The sequence below is a fragment of the Ammospiza nelsoni genome, chromosome 1 (assembly GCF_027579445.1).
Source record: "Ammospiza nelsoni isolate bAmmNel1 chromosome 1, bAmmNel1.pri, whole genome shotgun sequence".
Taxonomy (NCBI): domain Eukaryota; kingdom Metazoa; phylum Chordata; class Aves; order Passeriformes; family Passerellidae; genus Ammospiza; species Ammospiza nelsoni.
The window spans coordinates 24,163,022-24,179,878 of NC_080633.1; the positions used below are offsets into that span (position 1 = coordinate 24,163,022).

At 38.9% G+C, this 16,857-nt stretch overlaps 1 protein-coding gene across 4 annotated transcripts; it reads right to left on the reverse strand.

Annotated features, from left to right (window-relative positions):
- Positions 1-69: 69 nt before the first annotated feature.
- Positions 70-15,194, reverse strand: FAM133B (family with sequence similarity 133 member B). Of its 4 annotated transcripts, none has more exons than XM_059466852.1 (11): positions 15,027-15,194; positions 11,338-11,435; positions 10,554-10,632; positions 8,306-8,380; positions 8,092-8,124; positions 7,629-7,697; positions 6,942-7,037; positions 5,722-5,769; positions 3,974-4,069; positions 3,647-3,685; positions 70-2,132 (listed from the first exon to the last, which is right to left on the reverse strand). In XM_059466852.1, the coding sequence occupies exons 1-11, from the start codon at positions 15,048-15,050 to the stop codon at positions 2,046-2,048; spliced, it is 744 nt and encodes a 247-aa protein (XP_059322835.1). In that variant the 5' UTR covers positions 15,051-15,194; the 3' UTR covers positions 70-2,045. The 4 variants fall into 4 exon arrangements, with proteins under 4 accessions (XP_059322835.1, XP_059322825.1, XP_059322841.1 ...); XM_059466842.1 differs by having other exon boundaries at positions 3,647-3,691; XM_059466858.1 differs by lacking the exon at positions 15,027-15,194 and adding an exon at positions 13,956-14,017 and having other exon boundaries at positions 3,647-3,691.
- Positions 15,195-16,857: the final 1,663 nt, after the last annotated feature.

The window sequence follows — 16,857 nt, forward strand, 5'->3', positions numbered from 1 at the left end:
CAAGCCTACAGATGGGCAGAACAGATAGTTACAGTCACACAATTAAATTACACACAATTACATACCAGCTTAGGTATTTGGAAGACTGGGTCTCATTTCCATTTTTATTTCTTTCTGTGGCAGGTGGTTGTGTAAAAGTCAAAAAAGGCATTACATAGGACAGAGCATTTATGCTATGGTTCATTACAGGTTCTTTTACCAAAACTGCAACACCACAACTTAAAACAACCCCAACAAAACGAAACACAAACCCCAAATCAAACCCCTCTGTTCACTGCATATCACCCTTATTTTAACCTCACTGACAAGAGTGTTTAGAATTGGTAACATCAAGCCCAAGAGTATAAAATAGTTGATGAAAATATTACTATTGTTTAGATGCACATTGCTGCAACTCAATGGTTGTATTTTCCCAAGAACTTGAAGACAATTTCTCTGTACAATGGCAATATGAAATCACCTTTCTTCCTCAGATTTTAGTTATGGTTTGCAGACTAATAATCAATGTCTTGAAAGTCCTGAAATTCTTGGCAACACAACATTTGAAACATCGTATGCAATAGAGGTAAGTTCTAAGTTAGCACCTGTGCAATGGAAAAAAGGGGTAGATCAAAAATACAATCTATATCTGACTACCTGGGATGGATGGGCATTTGTTAAAGGCTAACAGAAGGCCCAGCAATCAGTATTTCAATGGAGGATGTAGTGAGAATTTCACGTAAACTAAAATCAAATGGTTGCTCATGTTTTCTTGTGGGCACATTTAATTTAAAAAAGCTTTTTTCAGTTATCTAAAGCAACTAAACTAAAGTAAAACAGCTTTATGAGTTAGGTCAACATTCTGTAGCCCTCAAGTACAAAAATATAAATACAAACTGTTTAAACAGTATCTTTAATGAGATTCTGGCAGTAGTTTTTTTATCTAACAAGACACATCACATAACAGATCTGCCACTGAACTTGCTCAGAGTAAATCAGCTTCAATATGAAGCTGTTAAGGTATCAAAACCTTGCTTTGTACATGCTAAATAACTTCAGCAAGTGTGCACTTAAACACAGCAATGAACTTAACTATAACTAAATACATACATGAAAATCTGCATGTGAAATGTAATTCATAGAACTGGTTACAACAAATGATTATCTGCATTTTGTTAATTTAAAAATGGTACAAATCATGCAAAACAATTCTAAAGATAATGCAAAGAAAGCTACCAGTGTTTGCAAGAAGTTTTCAATTAAACCAAAATTACATTAAATGAAATATGCGTATTTACTAGCAAAGGTCTATCGCTATTTTGAAAAAGCAGAGGTAAAATTTTCAGGTTTTGACTGTCAGTTATCTGCAAAATGTCATTGCTCTTGCTTAATGCAGAAGCACATGCTTGGAAGCTCAAAACTGCTCATTCAGAAAAGTCTGGTGGCAATAGCTCTAGCTTCCCGGGAATGCAGAGATGCGTGGATTAAAAATAGCAAAGATTTGCAAGAATCAAAGGCAAAGGCACCCTATTCAGGTAGCCAAGATGGTAGCATTCCCTTTCTCATAAGCATGGAGACGGTAATGGGGCAGATGATACACATTTCTACAAAGGCAGCCTTTTAAATGTTATCATTAATTTTCCATTAGCAGACACCAGCTTGTAATTTATGCATAATATTAACCTGCAGGATGAACTTGGGATTTAATTTGTCCTGATTTACAAATAAAGACTCTGACTAATGCTTTAAAAGACTATTTTTACTATCTAAAAAGTTTAACTCTTATTTTCCAATATTTTACACCTCAGGTGGCCTACCATCTCATATTGTCTCAAACATCTAACACTGCTTACTGGAATCTTATCAAAGTACCTCATGTATTAAGCAGCAGGCAATAACAATGGTCTTTCCCAGCACAGCTGCATCTGGCCGGCTACTGAGAGATTAGGAATATTTCTAAAACACAGGAAAACTCATGCAGTTTGGTAAAGTTTGCTGTCATTTCACAGTTTAAGTTTCCTTTAGTCATTGCACTTCTGTTGATAGTCTCCGGTTGTTTTAAAATATTATTCTGAATCGGAATTTGAACCAGCAGTCTTCTTTTTCTTCTTTTTACCATGTTTCTTGTGCTTCTTTCTCTTTTTTGTTTTATCCTAAAAAAAACCCCCCACAAACCAAAGTTATTGTATAATACAATTGCCATCTATTACATTCTGCTAATGCAAAATGAGAACCCAGAAAGGATATCTTTTGAAAGACATTTCAAAAGAGATTTCTACAGAAGCCTATTCAGAAATCACAAAAAGAAATACTTTACCTGGCAGTTTGCACTATTATGAGCAGTGTTCAATTTAAATTTATCTCCACCATGGTATGGCTATTTTACACCTCTGATCACTGTCACTATTACATTTCCTAATATTTTAAATTATTTTCAGAGCATTATAGATTACTGAGAAAGTAATAAGGAAGTGCTGACCAGTAGTGACAGATTTGGGAATAACTAGGATCTTTACAGATTTTAAAGTAAGTGCTTAAGTTCACTGTGTAAAATCAAACAGCTCAACTGCACTTGGCTAGACTATCACTTGTACCTTGTTTAAAATAAAACAATTATGATCTCAGCTGTAAATATACATACACTCAAATTAACCCAACAGATTCAGTCTAAAGGTAGTACACTGATCACTGTAATATGGAAACTCAAAGATGCAATCTTGTCTTTTTGAAAGCAGAATTTCAACTGAAATTCTCAAATAGGTGTGGCACTGCATAAATGAAACAATCAGTATTAAAGCTTTGTTTTATACATAATGCCTTACACATAAAAATCTTTTATGAAAAGACCAAATGCAATCACTAGAAATGTTATGGCAAACAGTTCATATGAGTCTGAAAAACAAGCAAGTTCCATGGAAAAATGTGTACTGAGTATCACTGATACTCCTATGCCTGTATTTTTAGGTGACTAATGTAGACCTTCCCTTTGCCCTACCTCACGTGGACAACTGAGATGCCTGATAAAGAACACTGCTGCTGACAGGGGAGACAGATACAAAGACATCTCAAGTGGGCATTTAGGATCCCAAACCCACTATACTCCTAACTGAGGAACCTCAGGATTCCATATAAATCACTGCTGAACCTTCCTCTCGCTTTCACCAATGGATACAAAGAAAAAATACTGAGAAAAGTAGCCGGTTGCTGGCAGCATTTTTTCTGGTTGGGAGAAGAGTTATAATGATATAGATGCTGCAGCAAGTTTGTCCTAAGGCCCTTTCCATGGTGGCAGAGAAGGCTTAGCAAGGAATTACACACAATGCTAATGAAGGAACAGCCATGATGTCTGTGTGGCAAACTGCTCCCCTACTTGATACCACACAGATATTAGTAGTTCTAAGCCGCTGATACAGAATAAAATATGTTCTACAGCGTTAAAGTTGTATAAATCCAAAATCACATATCGGTAAAAGAGTGGCAAATTCTTCTTTAATTCAACAACAGAGAAAGTGACTTTGGCAAGTAAATAGAGAAACTTTTAATTTAGATGTAACAAAAGACTATTGCTATGAAACATTTGTATTTGTGAAAAATGTGAAACTGGAAATTGACCAAGTACAGAGTATTTCTATCCTAAAACTACAGAATGAGTAAGAGGGATACTTGCTGTTTTCTCTTTTTCCTCATTGCTTTTCTTCTTTTTCGCCTGCACCTAAAGAAAATTAAACCAAATGCAGTACCCATAAAAAGTTGATTCTCAAGAAAATTAATTCAAAATTACTTGTAGGTGATAGAAGCTAGACGAAACAATCCTTAGAAGTTTATTTTAAAAGGAAAAATACAAACAACTTTGAGTGCATTGCACTCTTCAATTCACTTGTACAGTGCAGAACAGTTTCAACAATGTATTAAATCTAAGCTAGTTTCATTGACTTGCTCATGAATCACTAAGCTACAAACACTGTAACATCTGAAACTGAGGATTCACACTGACCTCCTCTGTCTGGTCCGATTCAGATACAGATTCTGACGATAAAGGTGCATCACCACGATCTGCTTTCTTCCTTTTCCTGTGGTGATTTTTACCGTCCTACACAAAATAATACATTTGTGAGTCAAGTCAGACTTTTCACATTTTATAAAACTTATGCTTAAAATATAAGATTGAAATATCACCTCTAAGTTGTGAAATATTTTAAAATATTATTGACATTAAACTAATTCCATCACCATCATCAAATTACCATACCAAACTGTTAAAATCAACTTTTAGTGAAAATAATAATTTTCTGGATATTCCTTTTCCTTGTAACCTAGATACAGCAACTGTCTAAAAGCAAGAGGAATAATAACAATCTCTTATTTTAAATAATAACACATGGAGGAGTAAGCATTGGAAAATAAAACATTTCGCCACTTTTAAGTAACTAGTAACTGAAGATGTCTCAATATATACATACAAACACTTTAGCTTCAGACTCTTGCTTTGTTCATGAAAGAAAAATTTACCTCTGTATTTGTGTTGAACCAGAACAAGCTGTGCCTGCCAGCTGTACTTTCAACACATCATATTTCACTCCAGTGCATTTAAAAGATAAGTTTTTCAAAATCCTGATGCTACGTGAGATTGTTCTGATGAGCTACTTATCTGCTCCCTGCCCATCCTTTGCTCTGGACAAGGCAATGTGTTCCTAAGACTGAAGGTACTTTCTCTCACTCAGTTTCTAAGACCAGAAACTTCTGAAAAAATCTCATGACCAAGTACAGGATACAGCCCATCTGACACATGGGGCATCTGCAGGTAGGGGAAGAAAGACCTCTAGTCTCCAAGTGCCCTTTCCTTTCAGAGGATGCGTGAAAGTAGGGCTACAGTAAGGGATCATGGCAGATACTTGGTCTTCAAACAGAAGCCATTCAAAAGGATGAGATGGGAAATGAACACTGTAAAATAGAAGCAGGAGCAAGGGGGGAAATCAGTACATTTGCCTTAGGCAATGGAGAGTTTGTACATCAACATCAATACTATTGACCAGAGCAGGAGAGGCCAACGTGGTAAGAAAGAAAGGTAACTGGAGAGAAACACTAGGGTGGACTCTGAAAGCATTTTTGGTTTATCCACAGTGTAAAAATAACTAAAACCAAAGTAAATTAGATTGTTTATACTAAAGATAATGGATGAGTGTACAAAATGGTGTGGTGGTGGGTAGGAGAGAGGATTTTCATACTTAGACAAATGACAGAATAAGGTAATTTTTCTTAAGTTAATATATTTTTCTCCCCAATTCTTTGAAGCTGTCATGAGTATACTATCTACAATTATTACTACATTTAGATAAAGAGATTCTCTGCTTATATTTCTTAATTTACAATAGCAAGTCAATAACCTACCAGGTGTGCCACTGAAAATATAATCACACACATTTTTAGCTCAATGTGACAGCTAAAGATAAGCCCCAAAACACTAAGGATGCAGCTGATTTTCTATAGCAGATTAGATACAGTTCTACTTTATCTTTGTAACAAGAACAGATCCAGTGGTTTTCATACAATAATTACTAAACCAGGAACTGAACCCAACTAAACCTCTACTTCAAATTGGGTGCACTGAATACCTTCTGACTGTGTGGGTTTGGACAGAAAATTTCCACAGATGTAAAGTGAGGCATTCAATATTAAAAAAAGAAATATCTATTATGTATGCAATATGCAGGTCTGATTGAAGGATTTGAAGAATAAAAATACCTTCTCTTTTTCACAGTCTTCCTTTGACCTCTTCTTTTTTGTGCTATCCTAAATAGAAAGGAAAGCAAATCACAACAAAATCATTTCATGAAAAAGGAAGAAATCTCCAAACAGTCCGACCAATAGTCTTTTTATGTCTGTTGAAGGTAATTCAAGATTCTTTCTACCTTGCAGTTGACTGAAGAATAATAGAAAAAGCTGTAATTTTGATGCAGCTGCTAATCTCCTGATCCAGCAGCATGAGAAGGTCTGTATGGAATGAGGTAACAGCATCCTTGCAGGACACTTAGAGAAGCCTCTGGGAACCAGCTGTCACTGCTGTACCCATGTATAACATGTAACAGTTGGGAATTTTTTCATTTTCCATGTCCATCTCTGTTGATCAGACCAGGTTAAGCAGGTGTTTTCCCAGAGTTTTTTGCAGTAAGGATATCTCTGGGTCTCTTTACATAGCAGAAGTTTTTAACCTCCCATTAGCACAAATTCATTCAGGTGTCTGCAAACAGTCATTTGTTACAATTTATATCCCACCAAATTAAGTATTCCAGTGAAAGCCTGCGATAAAGTCTACACAAAGAATCTTAAAAACTCACTGTTATTAATATTTAAGCAAGAAGTACAGTAACTATGCACTGTAATACAGAAAAATGCTAACAGAACAAGCTGCCTTGTATATTGTCACTTTTTTGTTCATTCAGTAAGCACATGTATCTACATTGCTATACTTCAGAAAAGGAAAAAGAAAACTTCAATTCAATATGCATTTGGGAAAGGCTCAGCTGTCCAACAGGAAAGTACTTAGATATTTAGAAAGGCAATGTTCTGGCCACTGCTATCCAGCAATACCTGCATTTTCAGATATGGTATTCAATTACATTGCATATTCAGAAGACATTTTAAGTATTTATTAATTATAAAAACTAATTATTTGAGCAGCAAAAAAGCTGCTTATGTCTGGATTCAGAAAAATGACTACAAATTGCTGGAATAAAGCCCGTTCATTTTCTAAAGATCCAATTACTTCCACTAGGCATGTGGCCAGTGGAGGCAGATTCCACACTGCATGTGGGAGATACAAGGGCAGCTCAAGCCCTGTGAGAACACATGGCTCTAAACGTGGAAGATGAAAATCCATATCAATATGCTAAAGTCAGAAATCTTTATGGTTTTATAACACCAACCAAGAAAACTTTCCAAGAGCAGCACATCTGCATATCTACCTTGCTGTCTGACTCAGATTCTGAAGTTGTGCTTGCTGAAGATTTCCGTGAGGAGCGATACTTCTTCTTCCTTCTTTTCTTCCCTTGCTTTTTATCCTATCCATAAATATTGTAAAAAACGAAGGAAAAACACAAACTTGAATTTATTCTCACTAGAATTAAAGGTTTACATTAAATGTAAAGAAAAGGAAACATCAAATTCCTACATGTTACAATGTTCTCCTGAGGAATAAACTACAATTGATTCTTTTAGTGGAGGACCTTCATAACTTTTCTGCATTGAATAAATGTAAACTAGTTTAAAATCCAGGTTTTCTAGATTCTGCTCATTATTGAGATGTATGCTGCAGAATCTGATTATCTGTAACAAAGATTTTTGCTAGAAAGTAAAAATGGTATTTTTGCATTTTATTGATTAGATAGGGGATTCTATTAGAAAAGCAATTCAGTGTTAAAATGGATCCAGTTTACAAGCCAGGATGCAAAAAGCTGTAGTGTTCATACAGAAACTATTAATGAGATACATATGTCTAAAATTCATTCCTTTATTGTATATACCAAATTCATAAAAACTAAATGGTTTTATCCAAATCAGCCCTTCAAAATATTCTAAAACATATTATCAAAATCTATGTTAAATAAACCTCATGAACAACACAGGATAGATTCCAGTAGGTTAGCTCTTACCTCATCTTCTGAATCAGATGAACTGCTGGAAGAATCAGAGCTTGATGAAGAAGAGGAAGATGAAGACAACTTGACCAAATACAACAAAAAGTGAAGCTTGTGAGATGCAGCATTTTGTCTGGCAAATACTCAAAAGCCTATTCAAACACTCCCTTTAAAATGTCTTCATTTTCAAAGCATAACCAATACAATTTTACTTCTGGGAAGCTGGTCTTACATAGATTTTTCTTAAATAAACTTCTAAGCAATTTCTAATGTTTTTCTTTTAATAATACCTATTTAATGCCCTTTTTCTCCCTTTAATTTTCCTTGTACCAAATATATGCAAACCCTTTTTAATAAAAGTTAATTTATCATCTAAAATAAAAATTACAGCTATACTTTCTCTTTCCAGGAAAACTTAAATGACATACAGGAACAACCCCAAAGCAAAAAAGCTCAGAAAACTGAAAATTTTGCTCACCCTATTAGACTTCTTCTTTTCCTTTTTCTTTTTCTTAAAAATAGAACAAAACAAATGTTACTTCAGCATAATTTTATTTTTGCATGTATTTAGGTTTATGAACTTTGATGCTGGCTTTTAAAATGCATTCATGAAATTCTGTGAATTTCAATTGGCAGCATTGGTGATAAATCCAGTCCCAAACACAGAATGTATACAACTGAAAACAACTTACCTCCTTTTTTTTGGAGGAGCTCTCATTTCCACCGAGTAATTTCTCCCTGTGTTTTTCCAGTTCTTTCCTCCAATTCTGAAAACAAAACCAAACAGAAACAGTAACGGGACGGTCATTCCTGAGCAGTATTTTTTAAGCTCTCCTCTACCTGACATTATAATTTTAACAAAACCCGTTTTTTAACAAAAAAAAAAAACAAAAAAAAAACCCCAATATATAATGTAAACTAAAGCTGTAATACACTTGATTTTACAGAAGATTATTATTTAGCAAAATACAGTGTTAATGTTAACACAATGTTCAAGTTATTTGGCTTTAGGAGATTGCCATTTATCTTGAAGGTCATCAATTATGGAATTTTTGGTTTTGTATCACAGTCTTCGTGTAAGAGCACTTTAGAAAACCAGGGTACCCTACCAGAAAAACTGTGATTTTGTATTAGTTCTAAAAATCACCTGAAACAAAACTTCATGACAACTTCTCCTGGCCCTTCTTTAACATATGGGTGTCTCTAGTGTGTATTCTGGGCCTTGTTGGTGTCAGCAATAATTTTATCAAATTACTATACACATCTTCATAGAAACACTCTTATTTGTTAGGCCAAGCACACCAAATGAATGATGAAAAATCTCCTCTCATTCCTCCTTTTCAGTTCCCCACCTGGTCTTTAGGTTTACCTAAAATGTCCCCTCTTAAAGAGCTCTGAAATATCCAATTGCCCCCATGAAATTCAAAGGCTGCTAGGTTCAATCTCACTGTCAGACACATCATGTGCTCCCTTCTTTATTACTCTGATCCTCACAATGCAGCTGTATTGGTACTGTATTGGCAAAACAACGATGATCCACACGTTGTGCTGAAGGGACAGAAATATCAGGAGTCAAGTAACTTGTGCAATGCAGGATGATACATAGATCCCCACATCAGCACACTGTGAATTAGCTGAACAGAGCTGCTGAGGGACTGGCAGATGAGCCAGGGAGCAGCGCTGTGTGTAATGTGGTGTAATGTGCTTCCCTGGACCAAGGCAGCATCTGTGGGTTGTGTACTTTGATATACCAGGTACCCAGAGCTCTCTGAGGGGGCTCTCACAACAGCCTGTGCTTCATTATTTTAAAGACTGTACTAGTGTTATGTTCTAAACAGAAATGTCTGACAGCTGTCAGACAACTCCCCCAAACAGGGGAGACAGCAGCTCATTCAGAGACTTGTGATCTTTTCAGGCATTCAGAGATTTGTTCTTAGGAGCTTCAGGAATAACTCATGGCCATTTCATGATTCTGTGCATCCCATACTCAAAGTCTAGTAGCTTCTCTGCATGCCAGTTTCACTCATTTCACATTAAGCAAAGATAAAATCAGGAAAGGAAAAGCTAGAAACAACTGATCCTCCCAGAACAGCACCCCATGGCCCTCCACATCCTGGTACAACTTCTCAGGCAAAAAGATACAGCAGGAGTACTACGGGTACTATGCCCTTCCAGTAACAGAGGAGGAGTGTAATGTACTTCAGCCAGAAACTTACACACCATGATGAATAAGATTACTGAAGCTTATCTCAAGATACCAGGACCCAAGAAGGAACAGAAACAAAATAAATTCATTGTATACTAATTTCTCCCTTGTATACAACAGAAGTTACATGTGAAATTTTCTATACTGTGATCTTCAGTAAGCAAATAACACAAACATCAGAACAGCTCCATTTATATCAGGAAACCAGCACATGTTGTAATCAGCTTAGGATGAGAGAAAAACAAGTGCTTCATAGTCCTATCTGACTGAAAGCCATTCTTTGTGCCTTCTCCCATAATAACATTACATGTATACTCCTTGCCAAAGACATCTGTTTCCAGTAATGTGCTTTTTTTCACTGTACTTGGATTCTGTGACCTTAAACAAGTGAATATTGGCACAACAGACTTTGGTTTATCATACCTGAAAATGCACTGTTTAATTTATTGATATAAGCGCATGCATTTGTATAAATATATTTACATTTGGGACAAGGTCAGGTTTTATTCACCACCAATCTAAAAAATGTTTTATATAGTTTTTTCTCTGAACTGAATGTAGCTCTTCACTGGTTAAGTTGTAAACTCAATTTCCAACATAAATGAAACAAAATAGTTACTCATTAGAAGCTCAAGAGAAGTGAAATATTGTGGCTACTTGATATTGTAAATAATAACAGAAGTAGCATGTTAGATAAAAAGAATCATGTATTAATAGCTAATAATATTACCAACCTCATTCATCTTTTCTTCAAACTCAGCCAAAGCCCTGGATCCTTTCTTTTTCTTTTCTAGTTGCTCTTTCACTTCTTCCCTGTATGAAAAAGATGATAGATCACAATTTTGAATTTAAAATTAAATTTTTAATTTAACAATTAAAAATACCTCTTAAAATGTTTAACTTTTCTGTAGTTTTTTTTTTTTTTGAAGTTTAGCCTTGGTTGAACTTCCAAGAGAAGAATGAAAGCATCTTAGATGTTACACATATGGTAACCTAACCCTAATAACTTAAGTACGGTTGTTAAATCCCTCCAAAAGATCTAAAGCTAACTTTGCAATTAGGTAAATTGTTCTCTAATGTCTCATGAGGGCAGGCAAAGGGATTGAACATAAAGTAAGTTGATAATATCTCAAAGTGATGGTTTTGTTGGGTAGGGTAAACTGGATTCTAAGAATATATCAGCAAAATGGTTCTTTTAGAGAGTAATTTGTTTACAAATTAAATATATCTACAAGGTTTAGGTATTACAATTTGAGCAAGAGGTAAAATGACATTCTCCTCTTCTGAGAAACTGTTGCAAAAAATACAGACAAATGAGAAATATACATTTCCAAATTATATCCTGTTGTTTTTAAAAGAGGAGGTTGAATACATGTTAACAGCTTGGCCAGCACAAGAAATCTTTTACAATCTATTACTGGATATTCTGGGAAAGAGGTAGGCACCAGTGACATTTCAGTAAGAAGGAAAAAATCTTTTACTGAAGAGGTCAAAAGGTAGACAGGCAGTGCCACTTACCATGTTGGTCTTGGCCTGTTCAAGTAGTCTTGTATTGTTGGTCCTGAATTTGGGGCAGGACCTCGTGCCCTGGCCATAGCTATGGGATTCATATAAGCCTTGAATATGAAACAACAAAAAGAAATACCAAATTCATCAGTTACACTAGGATACCAATATACCTTGTTCTTCACATGAACTTTCTATCACTCCTTGAAAAAGAATTCTGACTTGTTTCTAAGAATATAAAAGATTTAGCTAAACTAAGTTTATTCAGTCTGGCAGAAAGACTTAGGAAAGTGCTTTCAGTTGGAGTCATACTGTGGCAGAAAGAACTGATCCCCAAAAGGACCACGTTCCTTCCAACAATTCCCTTCCTTAAGCAATGCTTTTGTAAACAAGAATAATATCGTGTTTTCTGAAATACTCTTCCTAAGGGATATAGAAAATGTAATTAAATTTCAGCTCTCCCTCTCTGAGACAACTGATCTTATGCCTTTAAAGTTCTGTTCAAAATTGCTGACAGGAGACACTAAATTCTGCATGAAATTTCTTTCACCAAAACAAGCAAGCAGTGGTACTTTGATACAATTATACATGTATCAAAATTCTGTGAGGTATGGTTATTTAAAGGAGGAAAGAAGTCAAAAAACCCAAACATACATAATCCCAATGTTATGAGGTATTCCATCTTTCAAACCTATGAATCGTCTCTGTGTTACAAAAGATTAAATTAAAATTTAGAATTCATAGTCCACCTCACCAGTTAATGGAAAAACTTCAATTTTTTTTTATGTTAGCAATATTGTTTTCATGTGAAAAGGAGGCACATGTACTCCCTTATCTCATTTATTTTTACCACTATGTCATCCCAACACTTTACTTCTGCAGAACATAACATACACTGTTCTTACTGTTCAGTTTGGAGACAAGGAAAAAGATCAAATAGCCAAAAAAAAGACTTGCTTTGGTTGCCCAATCTGAGACAATTTTTAAAGAGTACATTTTGTAGATCCAAAGCAAAGATTTGGCCATCTGTGTAGCTCTCACATGTCCAACACTGCTTTTTATCAGGCATTCAGAAACCACCATGCACCCCAAGTGAGCATTTGTGAAAGCTGTCAGAAGCAGCAGCTGCTGCCTCCCCTCCTGCTGCTCCCACTGCAGCAGCAGTGACCACAGCAATGCTGAGTTTCTGGGCTGGACTGCAAGCAGGCTGCTGGCTTCAGCTCTTGGGGACACGTTTGGTCCTGGAAGAGGCACTCCAGGCTCTGCCTGGGATGAGGCATCTGGTTGCAAGGAAGCACTGCCCACACAAGTTTAGCTCAGATCCACCAGCTGGACCACTTTGAAGCAATCCAAGGACTCCAAATTTCAAGTAGAATATTTTGAGACTCAACTTGACTGTGCAACTCTAAGGGGACATTTACTGCCATTTCTTGGGGCTTTGCTTTGATGCTTTAATTCACACAAAAAGGCTAACTCACATGGCAAATCAACAAGGAGGTGTGCCAATTGAAACAAGCAGCAGATGGAAGTATGCACTCAAGTAGTTACAACACTTAGAAAAGCATTCACACGACAAATCTAAAAATGAATAACTGAGTTCAGCTTTGAGTGGAAAAGGAGCTCCTTTAGGAATGCAGGACAGCACTATCTGAACACTGTTTTCACTAAAGAAAATGAAAGTTTAAATGCATTAAAACCACTTGAAACTTGGTTTCCTCCAGTGAGCACACTGACTTTTGGTTACCATTCAAAAATTTGTATCTGAGAGCTCTTCTTATGCAATTATTTTCAAAAGAATGAGGTCTCTTGCTGCTCCTTAATAAAAATAAGCTGCTTTCCTACCTGAGCTAACAAGTCATGAATACCTCACCACTTCCCAACAAAACTCTTTACTTGCAGAAGAGGCTATAGCTGTCAAATGCTGATTTTCTACTTGCTCAAACTGCCCCTGGATAACTGGCTAGGAAGCATCCTCCTTTCATTGGCTTTCTTTAACTTTACCACAGCACTTAATGACTGTGTACTGCTCTATATTCCAGGATTAGGAAATTTATGTCTTAAGACATATTCTTATAGTTTGAACCAGGTTTGTTTATGAAGAATTACTTCACCAATAAACATTTCTGAAAAGCATTTACACTACTTTGCCAAACTGCATGTCAGTAGTCAGAAGGAGCATGGAAATGCACCCTCAATAAAGAAAGTGATTGTCTGTACATCCATTTTCATCTTTTGGTAGTTTGTTCAAGCAGGTATTAACCAAGGTATTTGCTGCATAGCTTCCTTGCTCATGGGAAATGTAAGTCACCTTCTGTCAGGCAGGGTTCTCTGGGCAAGCAGTGCTATTGCTGCCTTGCAAGTACCCTGCAGATGTGCAAAAATCATGTTTATTTTCCATCTCCAGAAAGTCAAAAATGATGGTGTATTTAAGAAGGGACATGGCAGAGAATAACAGTAGAAATCTTTATGATCATACATGAGGAGCAAAGGGTCCTATATTATAACTTGTCTGTAGTATGTATTATGCCATGGTGGCATAATAAACCTTATATAGGAACATAAAGATTTGCTGGCATTGGTATATCCCAGCTGTCCCATTAAAGGAAAATTAAGAGTAAATAAATACACACCTGACAACCTTACAGGACACTTCAACCATAGATCCATTCTTGAAGCCAAATACACTGTCAGCTCTTTCTTAGTAGACTCCATTTTTCTGATAGGTCAACAAAGCCATAAAGGGACTTTGCCGTGTATCTATACAATATCTGAGTCCTTCACGTCTATTACTATACTATTCCACCAAGGTTTGCAATGATGTGAATGGATCTGAGTACGAACTCATAGCACATACAAGAAACAGAGAAAGGGAAAAATTTAAAGTATTATGATTTGTGTTTAGTCTTAAAATTCAGCAGCAAACTTACAATGTGTAAGTGGTTACGAAGAGGTGAAAGGCTAACTGATACAAAAACATTTAAAGAAAAATGGAAGGATGAATATGTTTCGGTTATGTATGAACTGAGGCTCTGCAGTCAGGTGTGTAGAAGCGCATTTTTTGCCTGCTGAGCGCTGGCTCCCGAGGCAGCAGAGGGCTGCCTAAAGCTCAGTTTCAGATCTCTCAGGTACAGCTCAACGCCAAGTTTAAGGAAATGCGACTTAGCTAGGATCAGAGCTACTTCAGTGACTGCTGCAACTCCCATTGGGAACATTTTATTTTTGTACGGACCAGGCCAGCATCTTAATCACCTTCCCTCGACAGGTCACAAAGCGGGCGTCAGTCACGATGCTGCAGGATTTGACAAGGCAATCAGAGCTTCTGCCAGGGAGCCTCGAGCACGTGCCGAGGGAGGGACAACCCACCCACAGTGGGCTCCGGCAGGTCCCGGGGCGCCCCCGGGCCGGGCGGGGCGAGGCGCAGGGCACGGCCCGCCTTTGTCGCCCCAAGCGCGGCCGGTCCCCGGTCCCGGCGCCGCGTACCCAGCCGGCCCCCAGCAGCCTCCGGGCTGCCCCGCCGGCACCGGGCCGCTCCTGTCCCCCGCGGCCGCCCCTTCTGCCCCTCCCGACGGTCGGAGCGCGGCGGCGGCCGGACGGGCCCGCCCGGGCCGAGGCAGCGCCCGGCTCCCCACGGCCTCCACGCGGGGCCCGCCCGGAGGTACCGCGGCTGCGGCGGAGCCCGGCCGGGCTGCCGCGTTACTCACCACACGGTTATCCCGCTTCCCCATGGCGCCGCCGTGACCCCGCGCCGCCGCCCGCCGCTGCCTTGGCCCAGCCCAGGGCCCTTCCCCGCGCCCGGGAAGCCGCGGCCCCTCTCGGCCCCTCTCGGCCGCGGAGCTGCGGGAGCGGCGGGAGCGGCGATGGCGGCGGCCACACAGCGCCGCCTGCCGGGGCCGGGCGCCTCCGCGCCGGGCCGGCCCCTCGCTGCCAGCGCCCGCCCGGCTCCGCCCTGCGCTGCCCCGGCGGGGCTGGCGGGCCGCGGCCGCGGCGCGGGGAGCCGGCGGGAGGAAGGGGAGGGGAGGGCAGCGGAGTTTTACTGCAGGGCTTCGGATGGCCCGGTGGCTGTGGAGAGGAGACACAGAATCGCAAAATGGGACAGGTTGGAAGGGCCGCAGTGGGTCGTCTGGCCCAACCTCCCTCATTAAGCAGGGTCGTCTTAGAGCACATGACAGCGGATTGTGTCCAGACGGTTCTTGAATATCTCCAGTGAGGGAGACTCCACACCCTCTCTGGACAATGTGTTCCAGTGCTCGGTCATCTGCACAGGAAAGAAGTTCTTGCTTATATTCAGGAGAAACTTCTGTGCATCAGTTTCTGTCCATTGCCTCTTTTCCTATTGCTTGGAACCACTGAGAGGAGCCTGGATTCATCCTCTTGGCACCCCCGTCTCAGATATTTAAACACATTAATGAGGTCCCCTCTCAAGTATCTTCTTGAGGCTAAATAGGTCCAGCTCCCTCAGCCTTTTCTCCTAAGAGGGATGCTCTTGTCCCTTCACCATCTTTGTAGCCCTTCGCTGGACCCGTTCCAGGAGCTCCACGTCCCCGTTCTGCTGAGGAGCCGCCGGCGGGGCGAGCGCGGGACAGCCTTGGAAAGGGGAGCCCTGAAATGTAAACGCTCACTTGTGTCCTGGGGCTCTCGTCTGGAATCTGCCTCCCAGGAGAGGGCAGGATTTCGTAGTGAGAGGTTTGTCTCTTGGTCCATCTGGTGGTCAGTTACGGAGGGAACCGCCGTGTTCCCTTTTCCTTTTGCCTTCCGTAGATGCATAGACTAAGGTATTATGAAATACCAGCCCGTCCTGACATAGGATGGGACCCTATTTCGGCGGGAGGGAGAAGAAAAAGAGAGGAAAACCAAAGTGTGTACTCATCCCTCGTTAGCCATCTGCACTGCAAAATAAAGCATTGTAATATCGGCAGGGTTAATATTACATTAGGTTAATGGAAGTGCTAAGACAAGCCCGGGAGTTATTGGCATCTATTAACTGATCTATTAACTCAGAATTTCAAATATCCTTTTCTCAAAGCATTACCATTAAAAATTACTGCATGTTAGTCACAGCTTTGTAAAAATGGAGAAAAGTAATCACATGTTAATATGTTAATCATAGCAAGCACAAATGAGTTTTGTTACTGAAATAGCTGTCTTCATACTTGGGAAGAACTGGAAAAATTGGTGAGCCCACAGGAATTTGTGATACAAAATTGCTTAGTAAAACCAAGAGCAGCCTGTGAGGAACTAGAGGAAAACTAAGAAAGTGACTGTACTTGATTTGCAAGTAAAATTTGTTCAGTTGCAAATTTAATTTAGTGCTCAAAATTGCAATATAGTGCATAAGGGAAATTTTATTCCTCAGAAAACAGCTGGTATGTTCTAAAACAAGGATGGCTACTTTGGAAACACACCAGGCAGAAGTTCTCCCTGAGCTGCCTTGCAATGCTGGAGAAATGCATTGAAAACTAAAGAAATAAATTGCATTAAAATACACAGAAGATGAGGAGTATTACTAAATCTATTATAATATCCTTTTTGTGA